At 36.8% G+C, this 21,737-nt stretch overlaps 1 protein-coding gene across 1 annotated transcript in view; it reads left to right on the forward strand.

The window, feature by feature from the left end:
- The window catches only part of LOC121648534 (protein unc-13 homolog B-like), a 181,405-nt gene that overhangs the window by 157,609 nt on the left and 2,059 nt on the right, over positions 1–21,737 (forward strand). Inside the window, exons 33-40 of the mRNA XM_041998727.1 lie at positions 16,111–16,199; positions 16,353–16,490; positions 17,854–17,977; positions 18,423–18,467; positions 20,132–20,203; positions 20,369–20,516; positions 20,621–20,677; positions 20,799–20,882. Of these exons, the coding sequence (XP_041854661.1) occupies positions 16,111–16,199; positions 16,353–16,490; positions 17,854–17,977; positions 18,423–18,467; positions 20,132–20,203; positions 20,369–20,516; positions 20,621–20,677; positions 20,799–20,882 (757 nt within the window). The remainder of the gene's footprint in view (positions 1–16,110; positions 16,200–16,352; positions 16,491–17,853; positions 17,978–18,422; positions 18,468–20,131; positions 20,204–20,368; positions 20,517–20,620; positions 20,678–20,798; positions 20,883–21,737) is intronic.

Raw genomic sequence — 21,737 nt, forward strand, 5'->3', positions numbered from 1 at the left:
GTTTAATGACACAGCTGAACAGATGCTGTGGAGAATATATTCTGTTCTAATCTAAATGTTACTTGGAGATTTTTAAGAGGTATTTTTTCCCCTATTTTAGTGGTAAAATTGGTTTGGAAACACTTTACATTGTTCTTTTGTGAGACTCTGACAAACCAAGGAGATATGTATTTTATTACTTTATGGTCATACCATATATTACCGGAACATCAAATCCTTGAAGCTCTCAAATAAACTTTGTGATATACACTCTCTGGCCACTTTATCAGGTCTACTTTGCTAGCACCGGGTTGGACCCCTTTTTTCTTTCAGAACTGCCTTAATTCTTGGTGTCATAAATTCAACAAGGTGTTGGAAACATTCCTCAGAGATTTTGCTCCATATTGACATGACAGCATCACACAGTTGCTGCATCCATGATGAGAATCTCCCGTTCCACCACATCCCAAAGCTGCTCTACTGGACTGAGATCTGGTGACTGTGGAGGCCATTGGAGTCCAGTGAACTCATCGTCATGTTCTAGAAAGCAGGTGGAGATGATCTGAGCTTTGTGACATGGTGCATTATCCTGCTGGAAGTAGCATCAGAAGATGCTCCACTGTGGTCATAAAGGGATGGACATGGTCAGCAACAATACTCAGGTAGGCTGTGCTGGTTAAACCAGGTCATGTTGGTACTAAGGGGCCTAAAGTGGGCCAAGAAAATAAAATTTCCCCCACACCATTAAACCAGCAGCCTGAAGTGTTGATTCAAGGCAGGATGGATCCATGTTTTCATGATGTTTCCACCAAATTCTGGCCCTACCATCTGAATGTGGAGCTGAAATGGAGACTCATCAGACCAGCAACGTTTCTCCATCTTCTATTGTCCAGTGTTGGTGAGTGTGTGTGAATTGTAGCAACAAGAAATTCTGGTCCAGACAACTGCTGCTCACTGGATATTTTCTCTTCTTCAGACCATTCTCTGGAAACCCTAGAGATGGTTGTGTGTGAAAATACCAGTAAACACTCAGACCAACAACCATGCCATGTTCAAAGTCACATAACTTCCCTTTCTTCCTCATTCTGATGCTCTTTGAACATTAGCAAGTTGTCTTCATCATGTCTACATGACTAGGTGTGTTGAGTTGCTGCCATGTGATTGGCTGATTGTATATTTGTGTTAACAAGGTATTGAACCTAATAAAGTGGCCAGTGTGTATATTTTTTCACAAAAACAGAAATTAATTTGAAATCAGGTTAGAAAAGAAAGTCTAAAAAGGTGGTACTTTTTATTTTAGCTGTAAATAGCAGCATGGTGTGTGTGGTTTCCTGTAGTTATTGTTAAAAACTAAGTCTTTAGAGTGTAAGCTGAAAGTCTTGTTGGTCACGACTATTCAGTGGTACGATGAGTCTGTTTACATGTTATTTTTTGACCTTTTGATTCTCTATCTTTCGAGTCACCCTGCTGTATATTATGATTTATTAACTGTGACATTAGTACTAGTACAAGCTAAATTTCATAGCTTCTTCATGAACAAACACATTTCTGCAGCTTGTTGTTATTTAATTGATAAAGTTGTCCTGCTCTCCCATGCTTACCTTTCCAATCTGTCCAACCCAAACTGATCCTGCTGTTCACTTTTAGGTTGATAACAAAGACAAGGAGAAAAAGGTTGGTTGGTTCAGACCCATTGATCATTTGTTAGGGCATTTGAATCAGGGTGTTGTGTGTCGTGCTGTGTTTGTGAGGTAGTCTCAGCTGTGTGTCTGAAAGTACAGATGTGATCATCTGAACACCCGATATTCAGTAAATACTGAATATGATAGATCACACTCTATAGAAATTAATGCATTTTTTGCTATTTAAAAGGCTGTGTTTATTCATTTTCTCTACAGTTATAATAAATGTCATATTCATTGATATGAGTGTCTTTAATCCAATTAATTTGAATTTTGTACTGCATAAAAGTGAGCCATAAAAAAAAGCAGAATATCTGTAGGTGTATTTTTATTTTTTAATTTTATTTAAAACACAGTAGATATGTTTATATAAAGCTGTAAAGAGGTACATGTATTACTTTTTAAATCAGGTATCACATTGAGATCCTCGAGGGCCGATGTCTTGCAGGTTATAGTTCACTGCACCAACAAACATAATAAAATGAAGTGAATTCAACACCTTGTTTTTTTGTACAAAATGACAATCTAATTTTAATTGAGTGTGTTGAAGCAGAAAAAACATCCTGCAGGACAGGGGTCCTCAAAGACTAGATTTTGAGAAGCCCCAAATCCAAGTTTTCATACTTAATCCTTCAATATTCGTTCTAAGAAAAAATTAGTTTAATTTCTTTGGGACCGTAATAGTAATAATCAATGCTGTTGAAAAAAAGGGGTATAGTAGTAGTAATAATAATACAGTAGTAAAAATTACTATATGGGGTATTAAAAGCTTACTTTTGGTGTTACATACCCAAACCAAGTGGTAGAGATGACTCAGACAGGTTTGTTTCCATAAATTTTCCAAAAAGATTCATCATATTCAATAAAACGTTGTTCTAATTTCCTAAAGAAGGGAGTTATTGGGTTTCAAACCTATAGGTGATGCTACAACTGAGCTTTTATACATGTAACTTAATTTATGTTTTCATTCAAAAACTCTGAAAACTAAGTGTTATGATATGTTGTCCATATGGTTCATTTAAACACTCTCTATAGATAATAACTTCTCATTAGCTTATTATCTAATTAATAATTGCAGGACTTAAAATTCTCTATTTAGTCATTGCATCAGTGAATTAGTGCTAGCCTATTTTGTATGGTTAGTTACTCAATACTGATTCTGTGTAATATTTAGAAATTTAAAGTAGGGAAATAAGTGATTTTGAGAAATTTCAGCTTTTAAGCGATTGTTTGTTGTTTTTCAGATAATAAGGTGTCTTTTATAGCTGCTGTTCCTGTTCAAGTCCCTGTTTCCAGCAGACATTCTTTCTTTTTTTAATCTAACAGCACTTGGATGCTTCAGGGGAGTTCTGGGTGCTGCATGCTATTAATCTGAGTAGATTGAAAATGTGATTGAAGTGGAAGCCAAAAACTTGAGATCTTTTGCTCTTTTTGTGACCAAAAGAAAACGTTGAGCTCTCGCTGAGCTGAAAGATCAGCATTCTGTATATCTCGCTTGTAAATTAAGGTTCTATTAGAAACACAGGAAATACATGTGCAAATGGTTATCCTGTATAGCCTTATATTTTTGAGAGATTGAAGCTGAAGATTTCGTCTGTGGTTGCTGTGCTGAAAGTACTTGTCTACCATGTGTCCTCCTGCAGGACGATTCCTCAGATTATGACAGTGAGGAGGAGGAGGAGGAGAAGGTTTGATGTCTTTACAATAAGTCAGTCCATATGTCAACACTAACCTCTCCTCTCCTACTGACATATTTCAGCAGTGACTGAAATCTTCACGCATGGTTGACTAAATCCTCCAATATCTTTGTCATTCCAGTGTGTGTTTGTCTGTGATTGAGCTATACATGCATACTCACACTTGCCCTTCATCTGTCATCTTGCCTCAAACCTTTTATGTTTTCTGTTGCTTTGTCTTCATAAACATTCTTTCTTTTGTTCTTTTCTTTGTCCAAAAGCTTGACAAGGAAAAGGTGAGCCATGAAATAATTCACTCGACAGTTTTGAGTTGTTTGTTTTTATTCATTGAAGTAACTTTTTTTTTTTTTATCATTTTTCTCTATTTCTTTTCAGTCTGAGTCCAAAAAGGAAAAGGTGTGTTTGCAACTAAGTCTTGTAAAGCAGGATATTGAGTAAAGCAGTTAGGTACAGATATAAGATACAGACCAATCTAAGCTTTCGCTAGCTAAAGCTAGTTTAGCTTCAAGCAATCTTAAGCTAGCTATATTCCTTACAGCTACATGCCTTCAACTAAAGATAAGTTGTAGTTGATTTTGTTTTATTTGTTTGTTTGTTTGTTTGTTTGTTTCAAAGTATGTTTGTGTAAAGTACTTAAATGTAGTCAGTCTTATCCCAATAAACAGGAGTAAGAACCGTCTATAGATAATTAAAAAAATTTCTGACTTCAAAGCTAAGCTAACAGCTGAACAAGGCCACAGTAAAATTTATTTTCCCCAAATGAATCAACTCAAATCTTAAATTTTGTGACAGTTAAAGTAAATATTTCATTATGGGAAATTAACACCATTAAATTTTGTTCTTTTTCGCCACTAAATTCTCAGTTTTAAGTCCATCCATGTGTGATGACTATAAAACATATCTGACTGTTCACTGTAAAAGTAACATTGATTTTAATTGAATATATTTAGCAGATATAACTTAATCAAGTTGATATTAAAACTCAAGTTATATGTACTCTGAAGTACAAATTATTAAATAATTAATACCTGCATTTACTCGGTGTAAATAAGATGAGGATGTAAAAATGATGGTGGTGACAATGGCGGTGGTGGTGGTGCACAATGATGTAGACCTCTAGTTAAAGACAGCAAATTAAAGTTAATATATTATATGAAACTTTGTAGTTTTTGTTCTTAAGCTTAATAATAGTTTATATTGAAGCCTTGTAATGCATGTTTTGTGCCATAAAATAAAAAAAAATCACAAAGGGGCAGTTAGAAAGTCTTTGAACAATGTTGGGTGGGATGGGGATCAAACATTGTTCTCTAGTGTAACAGTCCACATCCACTCCCTCCTACCTCTTTATAAGCTTTTTGAAACTTTTGACAGTTTTGTTATGCAAGCATGATGTGCGGCAGTTTGCAAAGAAAAAAACCCCACAAATGATAAAATAATCAGGGTCTTTTATCCCACACATAATTAAACCTAAAGCTGCAACTTACAGCAAGTTTCAGCTCACTCAGCTCTCCTACCTTCAACCCTGCTGTTTTGGTTAATATTCAGTACTCTTGTAGCTGTGTTTTCAAGCACAGGAGATAGCTATTATCAGCAACAAAGGTCTGAAAAGCCACTTTACACGAGCTGCTCACCAGCGAGCTGAAGCGCCAGATATTTCCCTCAGGGCCTAGATATCAAGAACGGAAGTAAGAGTAAATGCAAGCAGATATTCAGCAACACAACGCAAAGTTAGCAGTGATGCTCTTCTGTATGTTGCAGATACTCCAAGTGGGCAGTTATTATAGGTTTACCCTGATAAAAGTAGGCAAACGTTTGTTTGTGGCACTTTTAAAAGGACTGGCTGGTCCTGTGGCCATTAAAAAGCTGTATACTGATTTCTGTCCAGTTAGACAATTAGGTGATTGGAGGCAGGAGCTTCTGTCCTTGCAGTAAATCATAATAAACACCCTGTTCAGAAATAAAAATGTCCTGCTAACTTCTAAGTGACACTGTGGCTCAACTGAGCGAAGTCCAAAAACAATTGTCCAAAGAACTGACTGTCACCCATCACTAGGCTAATCTTTTTTTAATAAACATTTCTCTGTCCAGATTTGGGAGTTGAAGACCAATAAGTCTGTAGGTTTCCCTTACAATAATTTTCACATTAGCACCCCTTCAAGCACAGAGAAAACATGACCAGACTCCTCAGAGCTCTAGACGTTTAAGAGACTCAGAATGGTCGGCTATCTGCACGCCTGATGTTAATGATCCCAAAGCCATTAAGCAAATGAGATCATGATGTTTATCCAAAGAGCATTAAAGTGTAAATCCCATGTCTGCTCCTGCATAATATTTGCAGAGACGTGCCTTTTTCCTTTCGAATGTCAATGCTGGTATTAACTCTTTAGCCCTTCAGGGGAGGATGTGAACATGCAGGGAGGATGTTAAGCAGAAAATCGGGAAATCTGTAAGTTTTTCCTGGTTAAGCAGCAATCAAATTTGTTAATGTATGAGTCAGTGCCTGGAGGGGAGAGGGGGGCAACAGGGATGATAAGCCTAACGAAGGTGCTAAAGCGAGTGTAGAGCTGCTGTGATGTTGTTTAATACGGATGTGTGTGCATACCAGCATGTATGGCATTTAAGCTCTTGCTCATTCACAAATGTGTGTCCTTGCAGGCTGAAAAGAAAGACAAAGAGAAGCAGGTTGGTTTGTGATTATTCTGCCCTTCATCTCCTCTGTCTGCAAAAAAGCTTCAGCTCTTATGAAATAGGTTCTAGATTCACTGAGATGTGTTGATTTGCTGGATCTTTTCAGTTTGGAGTATCGTTATTCTCATATATTTTGTAACTATGGTTCTTAGTTTTGTTTTGTTTTTTTTTTTTGTTTTTTTGTTTTGTTTTTTTTGTTTTTTTGTTTGTTTGTTTTTGTTTTTTTCTTATGTCTAAGAAAATGTAATTATTGACTCTTTTTAAATTGTTTGCTTTCATTTCTTTGCTAAAGGAGGAGGCTGAGAGCAAAGAGGTTGGTGCTTAAATTGTACATACTCTCTGTAAAAATCACATAATACACCAGGACACACAAGTACAAGGACTTAAATACACAGTAATCTTGAGGGGAGGCCCGAGTTAAAGGACCTAAATCATAACAAATTATTTATTTGATTGCGTTAAAGTGTTGAAGTCACTGTCAAAAAGTGAGCAGAAAGAGAGGCAAGCAGATGTTTAATAATGCTGTATTTACCATATCAGATTTGCAGGGTGAAGCCACATCAGACATGGACTGCTTACATTTGATTTATTTATTCATAAGGTGCCATATTCCAGCTGAATCATAAAATATTAAAATCAGTCGTCTTACAGGTAAAACTTAAAGACGTATAAGAATGTAAATAACAGAAAACACACATATCAGTCATGTTATTGCTTTAAGTACTCACTTGAAATTGGTGACAAAAGAAACTGGTGTGTGCCAACAGGTCGGCTCACATTTGGGTGGGGTAGCCTAGTGGTTACAGAGGTGGACTTGAGTCTAGGGGACCTGGGTTATGTCCCCAGTGTGCTAACAGAGGTGAACCATTCTGGGCACCTTAACCTCCCCAAATGTTCTCCAGGCGCTGAAACATGGTAGACACTGCTCTCTAGTAAGTCTAGAAATGGATACAGGTTCAAATTTTGGTCAAAGGTAGTCAGGAGCATCATGCAAAGTGTTAAACCAGCAGCATTAAACTAAACAGTCCCATAGCTAACAGAGGAAATGGTACTTCACTTTCATTAATGGTCTATTTTAAATATGAAAATGAATTACTTATAAATATTAGATTAATCTATTAACATTTATATATTAAGTAAAGAATAAATATAACAAGGATTAAATAAGTATAAATACAAGCTAAATATAAATTAAGTAAAATAATGTATTGCACCTCGGCAAATAATGAGCAAATGATTTTTTCTACTTCTGTGGTTGTGGGCTAGTATGAAGCCCAACAGTCTGATAGTAGTCCTGTCTGCTGCCTCTGTTTGCTTAAAAAACAACAAAAACTTCAGTAGAGGCAGGAAGCAATTCTTGAAACAATTCATGACAATTTTCAATCTATTTAGACACTGAATATGTTTTAATTACAAGTTCCTGAAGAAAACACATTTAAAACAAATGACCGAGAATGTGGCATCGTCCTGATGTTTTATTTTTCTATTTTATATGTTCTTTGCAGACAAAAGAGGAAGTGAACAAGGTTTGTTTATTCAGCCACTATCATCTCCCTTTTTTCTCTGTAGACATAGTTCCTTCACTGTGTGCTTTAATTCAGTACCTGAAGTCAGACTGTTAGCCAGCAGACATCCCGGTGTTGTAGTTATCTAATAGCGAGACTTCCATTTTTTTACTTAAATTTCTTTGATAAGAAAATGTTTGAGTACACAAAAAAAGGTATACATTTTCTTTAGTTTTACCTGTGATAAAACTTGATGCAGATTAGCGGAGGTGAAAACATTTTTGCAAATCTTGTCATATCTTTTTATATATGGTTGAATAAATTAGATATTCCCTCAGATTAAAGTAGTAACTAAAGACGAATGTTGGTCACCCCAGGAAAAACTCTTACAGATTTCCTGATTTTATATATATATACACACACACACATATATATGTGTGTGTGTGTGTGTGTGTTAAAGATAACTTTTTATATTTTGTATAAAATAAAAAAATTTGTAATATATAATTATATTTTAATTTCTTTGTCATTTCTTGCATATTTGACACATTAGCCAAAAAAGAAATGCACCCAAATAAGTCTGTAGGGTTACTATGTGCCTCCATATGAGATGCACTGTACATTAGAACCACAAAGAAGAATGCAAAATAATGTAGACATTTAATAAACAACAGCCATCTCTCAGGTGAGTAACTGATCCTTCATTGTGATGTAAAAAGTGTGCAGATGTCCATCCCATACAACAGTACAGCAGTGTGTATCTACATCTGATGTCTGTTTTGTCTTGTAGCATCCCAATAAAGTAGAGGCAATAAAAAGCTTTAATTAAAGTCACCCACTCATCACCCCACCAGACAATATCCTAAAAACCCAGTAGATAAACTCCTGATGCTGTTTATATCTGCTCTGAACCTCAGCGTACAACCCTGTGTTTGAGTCGTTTTCCCTTTCATTTTATTTTAATCTCATTATTGGTTGATTCTTCTTTTTACTTTCCTGTGTCCTTTCCTGTTTTTTCTCTCCATCTTTCCACGAAGACTGAAGCCACTGCTGCCGACACAAAGAAGGTAGAGTTGGGTGGTTGAGAGAGATAAGACAGTTGGTCAAACATTTACTTTGTGTAAAGGACACATCTAATTTCAGGCTGTGGAGACATGTCTGAAAGCTTGTGGCTGCCTTCCCACTGTCATTTACTTTCTGAGCTCCTGAAGTCCTGAGATACTGTACTTCCAGTCAACGAGAATTTATTGCACCTTTAAAATTTAAATAACTGTTTCATGCTGATGTGTTTTACTTAGATTATGATGCATTATAATTAAAGTACGATTAATTATTTTGGTGATAATGTTTGAGACCATCTAATTAGTAAAACAACAACAACAACAATTCTGTTATTTTTATGTATAGTGTTGCATAATATGATTTGGAGATGAGAGACCACCAGTATCATAACTATGAATGAAATACAATAAAATCTATTAAAATATTTAAATTAACTAAAAGAAATTAACAGATTAAAATGCAACAAATAAAATTTAGCCTTATTTTTTACGAAATGACCACTTTAGTTGTAATAAGTTATTTACATGTGCCACCCCTTTCCCTGCTCAGTACCCCTACATCTAAAAGGCTCTGGATCTGCCCCTGAACTTATTCAGAGATGATCTCCTGTGGCATAAAAACATTTTCTAAATTCCTAAAAAGCTTCCTAGCTGTGCTTGTTCCATTGTGCTTAAATCAAAGGGAACTCTTTTGCAGCCAAAGGCATTAAATTATTTTCTTCTTTCAGAACTAAACCCCGTCCAAAATCTCATCTATTAGCCAGCATCTACAGTGCAACACAGTTCAGACAAAAGCTCCTCACAGCACTAACTAGGGAAAAAAGCTGACAGTAGTGATAGATTATGCTCCACGAGGAAGGTTATTTATCCTTTAAATTAGAGTGGTGCTTTTTTAAGTTGATTATATTTCCTGAATTACTGAATGTTAACAAGCTTGTACCAAATATAAGCCATTTAAACCCGTCTACAACTGCACCTTAAAACCCCACAAGATCTTTGCATCATCCTGCCCTTGAATGGTCATCCTACCCTATATTAAAAATTTGTGCATGACCTTTTTTTTTCAAGGACATCATAGACTTAAATGCACAATCACCTTCACATAAATATGTTTTACTGTGCTTAAGCGTTAAGGTTCACATAAACACAGCTCTACATTTCATTACTGGACTCTCAGTGGGTCCACCTCACAGAAACATTTGTAAATTAAAATGCAAGAACCTACAGTGCTGTCACTTGAAAGTCACAGCCCCCCCACGCCTTTTATGGCAGCGTGCCTAATGTCTTCAAGCTAATAACACAGTTCCACAGTTATTGATGGCACACTTTCTATAAACACTCTTTGGGATGCCTCATCTTGTAGTTGTCCAGCCTCTTGACTGGCGTAAACATGGGACATACTTGAGGTCCTGCATTGTAATGAGCTTCTGCCTTCAGAGTATATTTTACAGGCTTATTGATAGTCTGTTCCCAGACTTCTCAAGGCCACTTTTATCCTGCAGGCTGAATGACCGGCAGAAAGCTGCACTTTGTTGCTTTGTTTCAGTGTTTTTTGTAAAAATAAAAAAAACTGGTACATGAAAGAGTGGATCATTGCTTCATGTTCATGATCTTAAAAGCCCAGAATTATGGATGTTTTAGTTCTCAAGCCATGATAGCTCAAACAAAAGTCTATTGTTGTTACCTTTAAAGCAGCACTTTTAAAGCATTACGCAAGTTTCCAACCTTACAGCTCTGCACTTCTGGTTCATTTTGCCGCATCATGTTAGCAACTGGATATCAACACATTGGTCGTTTTGAATGTGCATCATGGCTGACTCATTAAATCAACTCAAAAGGACATTATCGGTGGAAGCAAGAAAAAGAAAGAGAGAAAGTGACAGAGCAAGAGATAAGACAAGAGTCAATATCTGACTGACTTCTACTAGCTGGAGAAAGCTCAGAGGAGAGACAGGATGAATATGGATACTTAATTAGCCGTGATTAACTGACACTAAAGTTAAAAATCTGCTAAAGTTCAGTGGTGGGGCTTCAAAGTTCTGGCATTACCTGTCAGAAACATTGCTATCATCCTCATTTTTTCTCTTAGATTCTCTCAGATTTCTCTTAGATTCGCGGATTCGTTTGCAATATTCAGCTTCTTCTATAGATGTCCCAAGCTGCTCATTTAAAGTGCATACACACTGGCACCATTTGGTTTCTTCAGATGTTCGCTTCCATGGGTAGGTCAGTTTGTTTGGAGAAGTGTGAACGTTCAGTTCAGTGTGGACCAAAGAAGTGAACCCGGGTCCGTTTGAAAACCAAGCGTCTCATTTCACTTGCAAGTGAATCCTGGTGCTGTTCGATTGCAGTGTCAAAACAAACAGAGGAAGTGACACAGAGCAACATGTTGGATAGCTCGCTGACTCTCCTGCTGCTCATACTGGACAGCTTCTAGCGAAAACTGTGTTAGGTTTTATTACCAGTAAACACTGCATAAACTTGGTGTTGCTGAAGGGGAAAGATATCCGTTTTTGGTCCTGGCCAATTTATGATCCGGGTTTTATTCTTCCTATTTTTTTTTTTCCTTCCTGTTCAGTGATTGTTTCAGGAATACCGCCCCTAGTGAGGAGCTATAACTGTGATGTTATCCAAGTTGTTTGGTCCACTTGTGAAAGGTACAGTGTGGAAATAAACCAAAGCAAAGGAAGATCCAAAGCTTCTCAGAATTCCCTCAAACCAAGTCCCCCGGACTATCCTGGTGTGAATGCACCCTTAAAGACTGTAGTTACTGACATTAATGGATACATCAATTCACTGATCCACGAGTCAGTAGAATGGATCCAAATTGAAAATAAAAATTAAACATTAGCTGCGTTTACATGGAGCACTTTTGAACTGATCGAACATCCACTCTGAATAAAAATGCATCAAATAAACACCTCAGCTGATCCAGTCGACCTCAATTGGAAAGAATTTTTAAAATCCGATCGTCAGCGCTGGTTTAAACCTTTCGGATCAACATCAGAAAAAAAAGCATGTTTTCTGTTTTCTGATCATTTCTGTGGTGTATGTTGTTTCTGAGCATGCTTGAACCGCATGATGTAATGAGTTTCAGGGAAGACTTGAAAAATTAAAAGGCAGCAAAACAGATCTGGACTGCGGAAGATAAAACGTTTTAGATTATTAAGCATGTCAACAGTCAAAAGGTTCAAAATAAAAAAAGAAATTAATGAAAATCTTCTTCATCTTCCTCCAAATTAGTAGCTGGTCAAAGTGTTGCGATCGTATTAAATTTTTCCATCATGTAAACACACAACTGATGGGATCATTTTATCTATCGTCCATGTAAACATGTCATCTGGAATTTCTGATCTGATTGATTTCAGTCACATAGATAAAATATATGTCCATGTAAACATGACTAGTTTTTGTTTTGTTTTTCGTTTAAATGACTGATTGAGCTCAGGAATTAAATTAGATTTTGATATTGTAGCTATTTTAGCGTTAAATCAGCTTGTGATATCTCGTATTGATTTCTGGCTTCTGAATCAAATCATATCGTGGAAGAATTTGTGATATTGACAAACAATTGTTATCGATTTGATTTAATATTGTGTCTTGATCAAACATGTGATTTACACCCAGTTGCATATTTGTAAGAGCTGAATAAATTGCATAGAAGACAAGAAATATCAAGTTATTTGCTCCTGGAAGTATGGATTTTTAATGTAAAAGAACTAGAAAAGCCAAACCCCACAGTTAAAGTCTGTCTTCCCTCTTGTGTTGTGGAGTTCTGGACTCAGTGTCGTCTTTGCATCGCATGTCTACAATATACTTTTTAACATTATTATTATTATTATTTTCAATCTAAATGATTTCAGGTGGGTAGGTAGTCGTAGCTCAATTAGACATCACCTGAAGGGACGTTGAAATTGCTTTAGTCTGTCTAAAGAGCCGAGAAGTTGCTTTCAGAGCTTTTCTGAGAAATCTTTGTTGTTCAGTGTTAAACGTTGCGACCCTGACTGGGCTACTAATCCAGATTTCACCTGAATAAAGAATATTACTGGTTTCCAACACGTTAATAATGATGTCATAGATGAGACATTTTTAGATCTCTTTTTCATATTTTTTAAATATCAGTTATTCAGTTTATTATGTTCTCTCCATTCACCGTTCCACTCAAGACGTGAAGTTAACTCCAGGAAGGAGTGGTAGATAGAAAAGATTTTCATTATACTTGAACTGCCTTTTCACCTGCTTGAGCTTCAGGAAATAATTCGCTCTTTGAAGAGCAATTTTCAGAAAAAAATTGAAAGGGTTCAAATGATCGAGCTCATCATCCGTCTCTCTTCTTACATGTACGAATTCCTCACAGCCGATTCAGTCACAAGTTTTACCATTTACATGAATCAGCATTAATATTTCTCTGCATCACTGTGTGTAAGACTGGCACACACACACACATCCTGTTCATGGTTTGAGACACACTTCCTGCAGTAGGAGTTATAAACAGACTGTTTAATCTGGCTGATGCATAATTGTGCTGCAGACTGTACACACAGTTGTGCTAAAACATCAAAGCATGCATTGGAGGGAAATTGAGGGAATGTTGATATTGGTCGTCTAACTTTGTTTGCTTGAAACTTTTGACTGAAAGAGAAAGCACTCCACGCTGGTTATTTATGTTTGTTTGTGTGTAACTTTTCAGTATGTGGTGTATAAATCACCTGATCCAAACAACTGAAAATAGAGATAAATTTAACCGATTGAGCACAGCATAGATGATGGATTTCTCCATCCTTTATGAGCTTTTGTGGTGGTCAGAGAGGCCGTTAGAGCTTTGGTTCCCACGTTCAGTCTGCCCCAGGGCAGCTGTGGCTATATGTGTAGCTTACCATCACCAAGCATGAGGAGTTTTAATGGTGCATGCACTTTATAAATAACCATAACTATTTTATAGCAATTTTCAAAAGGTTTGGTTCGTTATAAATGCCAGAGATATAGCACTGACAACGCATACTTATACTTATACATATATACTTATAAAGATTCTATAGCGGAGCTGTAACCATGGACTTTCATATGAAAATAAACAGATAGTTGCAATGAATATACACACGCACAAGGTATGTTAAAATCAATATTTAGGCTACTAAAACTCAGCGTACAGAATGACTTTATTCACATTCTCTTTAATGTCTGTAAAATCTTGGACATAAAAGTGACATTTATTTGGAAAACAAAATAGGTACAAGATTTACACATATACATCCAGGAATGCAGCTTGCTGAAAACCCCAACCTGTACAGAGAACTACACTATTGTGGAGATATTCACATGGAAATATACACACAAACAACCTAAAAAACATGGCTTGGCTGAAACCCTTTGAACAGGACTGTTTTGTTGAGCCTCTGGTGCATGTTGTTTCTCTGTAAGCTAAGTGGAGTCATCTTGGCAATGTGATGCAGCTTTAGCTTAAAAAATACACAACTAATGTCAGCAGCATATGGTGGTAACTGTCTGCGCCATCCTGTGTGCAGCCGATGTGCTCCTCGAGCAAAAACACATCCTCCAACCCGATCCTTTTCCGTAAAATGTAGAGGACCTCCAGCAGTCTGATGGGCTGTGATTGTCTGGAGCTTGCTGATGCCTGGCGAATGAGCCGCTCTGCTGCTCTGATGAGCTTTGCTGTGCGTTCTGATGGAGAACACAACTATGCTGCATGTTTAAGTCATTTTTCAAAGACAAAAGCTGCAATTTCAACATGTTCAAGCATCCAGAATTATAGTCACGTTAATAACTTTCGTAAGAAACTAAACCGCTTGTAAATCCGTCAAGATTTCAGCAAAATAAGCGTAGTTGTGTTTGTGCAGATCACTCACTTTCCCTCAGATACCACAGATGCCTTGAGAGAGCAAACCTGTGGCAAACATGGCCACCGGGTGAGGACGTTCGAAGCTCCGCAATAAAGCATCTAACCTTTGTTGTAGATATCTAGAAGGTTGATATCCCGTTGCTGGTATGTGAAAAGCTGCAGTAAAGCAAAATGCTGCTGTAAAGTGATGCAAAAGTTGCCAACTGTGGTTTCTCAACCTTGGGACCCTGCTGGACAACGATGGCTCCAGGAATGTGCATAATAAATGTCACTGTACCATCAAAAGTAGCCACAAACACATATTTTCAATGTACATAGTGCTACTTTAAAAATAATATAAAAAGTATGTAATGTCCTGGAAAAAAGATAAAAATCTTCTTGGCCCTTAATGATCTGTTCAAATAGTTGGATCAGACCAAAGAGATAGAACTGGTCTTTTATAAGAGAGGAGACACCTATGTATTTGAAATATGTCATATTTTTTATGAAATATTAAGCAGAGGTCTGCATGGTGGTAAAGGAAGTTTCTTCATTCCAACTTCAGCTGGGCTCCTTTTGTGGGCAGTTTGCATGTTCTCACCATCCATGCATGCATTCTCTCCAGGCTTCCTCCCACAGTCCAGAAACATGCATGTCAGGTTTAACTCCTTAAAATCCCGCCATTTTTCACCTAAAACTGTTTTTTTTATGAATAAAAAATTGTTGTGGACCAGCTATTTTACTGGACTACTTTAACTGGACTGTTTTTGTTTCAGTGTAGTGTGTAACTGATCTAAATAAGTGTTTACTGAATCTACAGTGTAGCCTTTAATGGTATATATCATTCAAATCCCAAGAATTTTAGTTTTCCATTAGTGCATAACATGTGTTGGTACTTGTAAGGTAGACTAAGTAAAATACATTTTTTTATAGATTTGTCACGTCCATGGGACGTCTGGTACCAAGGGGTTAACTGGTGATTGTAAATGGCCAATGGACGGACATCCTGCACAGAGACTGTTCTCTCTCCTTAATGTCCTTGCATAGCCCATAAAGTTCCTGATGTCTGCATGAAACAGTAATGTCCACACTTTGCTCAACAATATCACATCCTGGCTAATTTACTGGCCATTTTTAATCTCCTCACAGAGGAGAAAAAGAGTTTGAAAAGCTGGAAGAAAAAACATCCTAATTCTCCATTTTCCTGATGATCTTTTGGGTTTCTTGTCTGTTCCTGGGAGAATAAAGTCAATCAGGTGAAACAGAAAATCTGAGCCCTCTTAGTATTTGTAAGGTCAATTATTTGCAACAACAGATTGTGGCATCATGAGCAGCTTTTTTCACAGGTTACATACATATTAAATGATTCAGTCACGTTGTCTTAGCTAAGCTATATTCTCTTTGCACCCTCTAAAACTGGTAAATTATTCATAACAAGACATGACATGGACTTTGAAATAAAGGTTAACATCAAAAACATAAAAAGGAAAATGACTGAATCTGAATCCAGAGGAACATGATGTCCCACACCTTTGAACTAAGCTGCGTGTAATTGACATTTTTGGAGTTTGCGGTCCAATTCTGGCAGCAGAAGTGAGTCTGAAGGCATGACATAATGTATTATCTCTCTTCTCCTTTTCATCTGTGTGTGTGTTGTAGCTGGACAGTGAGGCAGCAGACATCCTCAATGACCTGCAGGTGAAGCTCAACACCGTCTTGGACAACTTCAGTACCTTGTTTGCCAAGAGGTAACACACACTACTTCTGTACTTCTGTCTTTATAAGGACACCCTTTTATATTTTAACAGCAACCTTCATACCATGTGTGACAAAGAGAGCCTTGATCAGCCTTGCAAATATTTTCTTTGGTCTTGCATTGTCTTTGTCTCTGCTCCCTTCAGCTTCCAGAATCGTATAAATGGCTGTATGCGTCAGATGGCGGAGATCCTCTATCAGATGAAAGGGCCCCCCAACCACAACACTGCAGAGGCAGATGCTGAGACCATGCTGAGGCCCCTTATGGAGTTTCTGGATGGGAAGTAAGTTGAGCCGTGCTACATAGGATAGGATTTTAGGTGATACTGGTTGGAACCACCCAAGACCGGGGGCTGGCATTATCCACACTACTCTGGGTCAAGTGCAGACAGTAAAGACAATAACTTTGTATTAATAAAGGATATACTCTATAGCTTCAGATTAACAACTAAGCAACAGCTAGACTTTTAGACTTTGAGTGGCCAGAGGGTGGGTAAGACTTTTATTAGGAGGGCCATATACTAGTACAGGAAATGTCTGTGTTCCTCTCTCTAACACAAACACTCAAATACACTGATGTGTTAACTGTGGTCATATTAGAGAAATAAAACATCTTTACATTACTAATCTTGATCAACAAGTGGAGATTTTTGCAACACATTTAAAAAGGTCCATAGAAAGGTGCAGTATGTGGAGCTTGATGTGGTCGTGGGGGAATCAGTGCTGGTTTACTGTCTGGTGGTAGACTTGATCCTTGTGTTCCCATCTCCACATTGGGAGCTGTCAGGCTGCTGACAATGGGACTGGGGTTTGTCCCGGCCTGATCTTTCCTCTTTACAAAAAGTTGGAAATATCTCCCTTTCTTTTCATTCCTTTATCTTCCTTTACAAAAAAGACTGGTTACAGGATATATTTCTCCAGAATTTCATGCTGTAGCAACTATAACACCAACTAGCAGCCTTGCTAGCCTCCTGTTTAGCAAGAGCTACATGATCCAGTTTCATAGGATCATGTTCCTCTAGCTTAGTCAGCACTAACTTAGATACTGAGGTACTCTTTGAGAATCTGTATAATTTATTTTAAACTGCAGTGTGATAATCGTGATGAACTGAGTTGATTTGTGGTCCCTAAATAGACTCACTGAAAGCTAAATATGTCATGGTTTCTCCACATCATTTTAAAACTAATGCGTTGCCATATAACTACATTAGCACTGCTCTGTAGCATCAAGCTAACATCAGGCTTAGTAGTTGTACTCCCACAGAGACACAATCTTTTCTAGAAAGGTGCAGCTAAATGTCAATATTTTTACAGGATGACTACTTTAATTTGCCTTCAAACTGGTGTAGTGATACTGGTGATCCATGTGGGTCTGGAAAGATATTTCTGTGCTCCTCCTTCAGTGTCTTGTCAATCACCTGAGGCACCTAGGGTGTCCAATCATATTTAAGCGGTGGGCAGTGCCACCCTGGACACCCCTCTAGATTAACCCATGCTAAGCAGCCATCTTGTTAAGTTGATTTTGGGCTCATGTTGAGATTATCCATCATGATAGTCATTTGTCTCTTAAAAACTGTGATCCCACACTCATACGAAGTTACTTCACTTTTAGACATTCATTTGTTGATGCATTTGTTTGTAATCTAGTCTTAGCATCTTTGCCGACATCTGTGAGAAGACGGTGCTGAAGAGGATCTTGAAGGACTTGTGGAAAATCGTCCTGAGCAGCCTGGAGAAGACCATCGTTCTGCCTCAGAGCAATGACAGCCTGGTAAGAGCAGCTATTAGAGTTAACTCATCCCTCAAAGCATAAAGCTAACCCAGAAAAAAAGGAAAGAGTACATGGATAAAAACACACATAGGTATTAAAACTACAAGCAATCTGATTAATTTGTGCTTTTGTATCTCAATAATCTTCCATCTGTTTAATGTTGTTGAGGTAGAGACCGTTTTAGGAGATTATTTAGAAAACACTGCCTAGTTTTATTCTTTTAATGTAATGAATAAATTTTTCTTAATCTTTAATGGCTGCAAAAAACCTAATTGATGTAATCAAAAAGTATTGTAATATTTACAATCATGGATTCATCTCATAAAAATTCTGCAAGCTGATTATGATGACAGAAGAGTGGATGGTACTCTGCTGCCCTCTACTGGTTGGTTAAGTTTTTGTGTGGAATTACTGTATTATCAGGAAACTCTTTCTCCGTTTACAGGGAGCCCAACTCCTCACGGCAGCTAAAGGACTTTCTAATCTCAAGGTAACTGTCGATCAGAGGTATTTCTTTTTCTGAAGGGACTTTGTAAGACCTTTGTTTGCTTTACTTTTTATCAACATTTTTTATCAACAAAAAACAACATTTCAAACCTGGAAAAATAAACTTTTTTCAAGAAAATAAGTCAAATTTATCATCCAAAGAGAAAAAAAATCCCGTGAAGGATGTTTTGGATTAGATAATTAATCTTCTGTTGACTGGACAACCTGTTCCACTACCTGAGCCATTTCTTCCTACTACTCGGTGTGCATTGCCCTGCAAGTATTTGACACTGAAAAGAATAATTAACAGGTTGGTTTTGAGGGTTTTTTTTTCCACTTAATAAAGGACTCGAAATGAGTGTTTCAAAACTTGTTTTAAGATATTTCTAACTGTCTGAAGTCTAGTTTTTTTTTTCATTCTTATTTCAGGAAATCAGTGTGTGCTGGGAGGTCTCAAAACAAGTTTTTACAGCTAAACCTGGGTGATTAATATGCATGTAAAATAATCAAATTTAAAGTTCAGTTACTAAGTAAAAAATAAGATATATATACTCTCAAAACATAATTAATAGTCTTACTCATTCTGCTCTCGCCAAGTATATTACTCCAACAACAAGATCATAAAGATATTTTGGCAAAATATACGATTATAAGACTTGGTTAGATATACAGTTTTCCCAGGGGAGGAACAAGATTTTTTAGCATTGCATAACCTTTCCAATGAAACATTTGTTCTCAGGACTGCTGCGACATTAATTTGGTTAATGCAACATACATCATCATACAAATGGCCCACAGAATGACTAACACCTGCTGGTTCTTGACCTAGCATAATCACATGTAGCAATGAATGTGGTGTATGCAGCTGGATCAGATTACTCGCATATTAAAACTCTAACTTAGTCAGACTTTTCAATCTGACAGCTTTTGGTCTGAGAGAAAAAGATCCTGAAGTTAAAAAATTAGGATGGTTTTTGTGTTCTTAATTTCAGACATAATCATTTTAACTGGTTATTTCCTTTTGAAGAAATTCTTTCATTTTCATGTCTTTTTTTATTCACAATTAATTTCAGATTTGTTCCTTCTTAAAATTATCTTAAAATGAACTTAATCAAGAGACTACATTTGTCTTGTCAAAAATCCAGAAACCTTGTCAAATCTTTTTTTTTTTTTATTTATTTTGTTCTACAGGATAATTTGATTAAATTTAAGGAATAATAGATTTTAAATATTAATTATATTATATTATATTATATTATATTATATTATATTATATTAAATATGAAATATTTAATTATTTAATTTAAGGAAAATATTGCACTAATACAGGCTGTTACGCCGCACAGTCATTAAGCTTCAGGAGCTCATTAATGAAACTAAAACTCTCAGAATTACTTTCAAGGTCAAATAAACCACTGAGATGTGTTCTTACAGAAACAATCCAGCTTTTCAAGCTGCTATAGCAGGTTTCCTTACCACTGAACGTTATCTTCCCTACAAACTTTTCAGCAAACTAAAGACAAATTAATGATTTATGTGCTGCTCTTAATTGTATTGAGACTTTATACAGTAACATAAACTAATAATAATATTTTTTAGCTTTGTTTTTATTTATTATTTATTTTTTCTTCAATGTAAAAAAATGGGCTTTGAATTTCGTTGCTGCAGGGAGGGGGTGAAGCCAAAACCCTGACACCTAAACAGTGTGTCATCATTGATGCGGGACTAGAGACCATCAAGGTAGGAGGAGATATGCATGCTTTTCTTATCTTATTTAATGTACTTCACTTACACTGTTTTTTAGAATAAACATAAACACATGGTTTGTGTATATAATCAGCATATTGTGTAACTTTTTATTCTGCCGTAGTAAAAGAATCTTTTTTCTGCTTCACTGTCTTCCAGCAATACTTCCACGCGGGAGGAAGTGGGTTGAAGAAAGCATTTGTGGAGAAGAGCCCTGAACTGGCTTCGCTGCGTTACGCCCTTTCCCTCTACTCTCAGAGCACGGATGCTCTCATCAAGACTTTTGTCACTACACAGCACTCCCAAGGTGATCCCACACACACACACACACACACATATTGGCTTTTTAATATTAGATGTTGGTAATGTCTTTGAAATGACTAAAGGGTCCTTTGAATTTTATTCTCCCAGTTCACGATGGAATGGGCATCAGAATCACTGGTAATGAGAAGATCAGACCTGACAGGGGTAAGTTCACAACCCTCAAAATACAAAAACTTTTCCTAAACTTAAACCTCTTAACAAATAAGAAATTAGGTGAGAAAAATTCAGTGGTTTTATTATTCATGTTATGTCTGCTGTCGTGCAGGTTCAGGCATAGAGAAGCCCATCGGAGAGGTCGTGCTGCAGGTCGACATGATGCTCGGAAAGGAACGGAAGGTCAACATCAGAGGTATGAAACCAGAAGTTAAACTCAAAAACAATAACTGCACACTACATTCACTGGCCAATTTATTAGGTCCACCTTATCAGATTGGACCCCTTTTTCCTTTCAGAGCTGCCTAAAGTCATAGATTCAACAAAGTTTTGGAAACATTCCTCAGATATTTTGCTCCATATTGACATGATAGCATCACACAGTTGCTGCAGATTTGTCAGCTACACATCCATGATGAGAATCTCCCGTTCCACCACATCCCAAAGCTGCTCTATTCCATGCCTTGGTTGGAACAAGTGCTTATTCGACTTCCTGTTGCCTTTCTGTCATATCCAACCAGTCTGCCCATTCTTCTCTGATATCAAGACATTTTCATCCAAACAACTTCTGCTCACTTAATATTTTCTTTTTCTGACCATTCTCTGTAACCCCAGTAAAATCCCAGTAGATCAGCAGTTTCTGAAATACTAAGACCAATTATTGGCTGGAAATTTCACTCCAAAGTCACTTAAATCTTCTTTTATTCCTCATTCTGATGCTCAGCTTGAACTTCTGCAAGTCGTCTTGACCATGTCTACACTAGATGCATTTAGTTACAGCCATGTGACTGGCTGATTAGCTATTTGTGTTAACAAGTAATTAAATAGGTGGACCTAAAAAGGTGGCCAGTGATTTATTTATAAATGTATTAAATAATATTTCTAAATGCTTCAAATATTAATGTGATGGGCAGGGTAAAGTCTTAAAGGTTTTTAGTTGCCTATATTTTATCTATTTAAATTCAGCAAAAGTGGTTGAAAAAACAAATCTTCATTTTTGTATAAAAAAAACTCATTTGAAACTGATGTCACAGACATGGCAGCAAGCTCA

Source organism: Melanotaenia boesemani, chromosome 11 (genome assembly GCF_017639745.1).
Source record: "Melanotaenia boesemani isolate fMelBoe1 chromosome 11, fMelBoe1.pri, whole genome shotgun sequence".
Taxonomy (NCBI): domain Eukaryota; kingdom Metazoa; phylum Chordata; class Actinopteri; order Atheriniformes; family Melanotaeniidae; genus Melanotaenia; species Melanotaenia boesemani.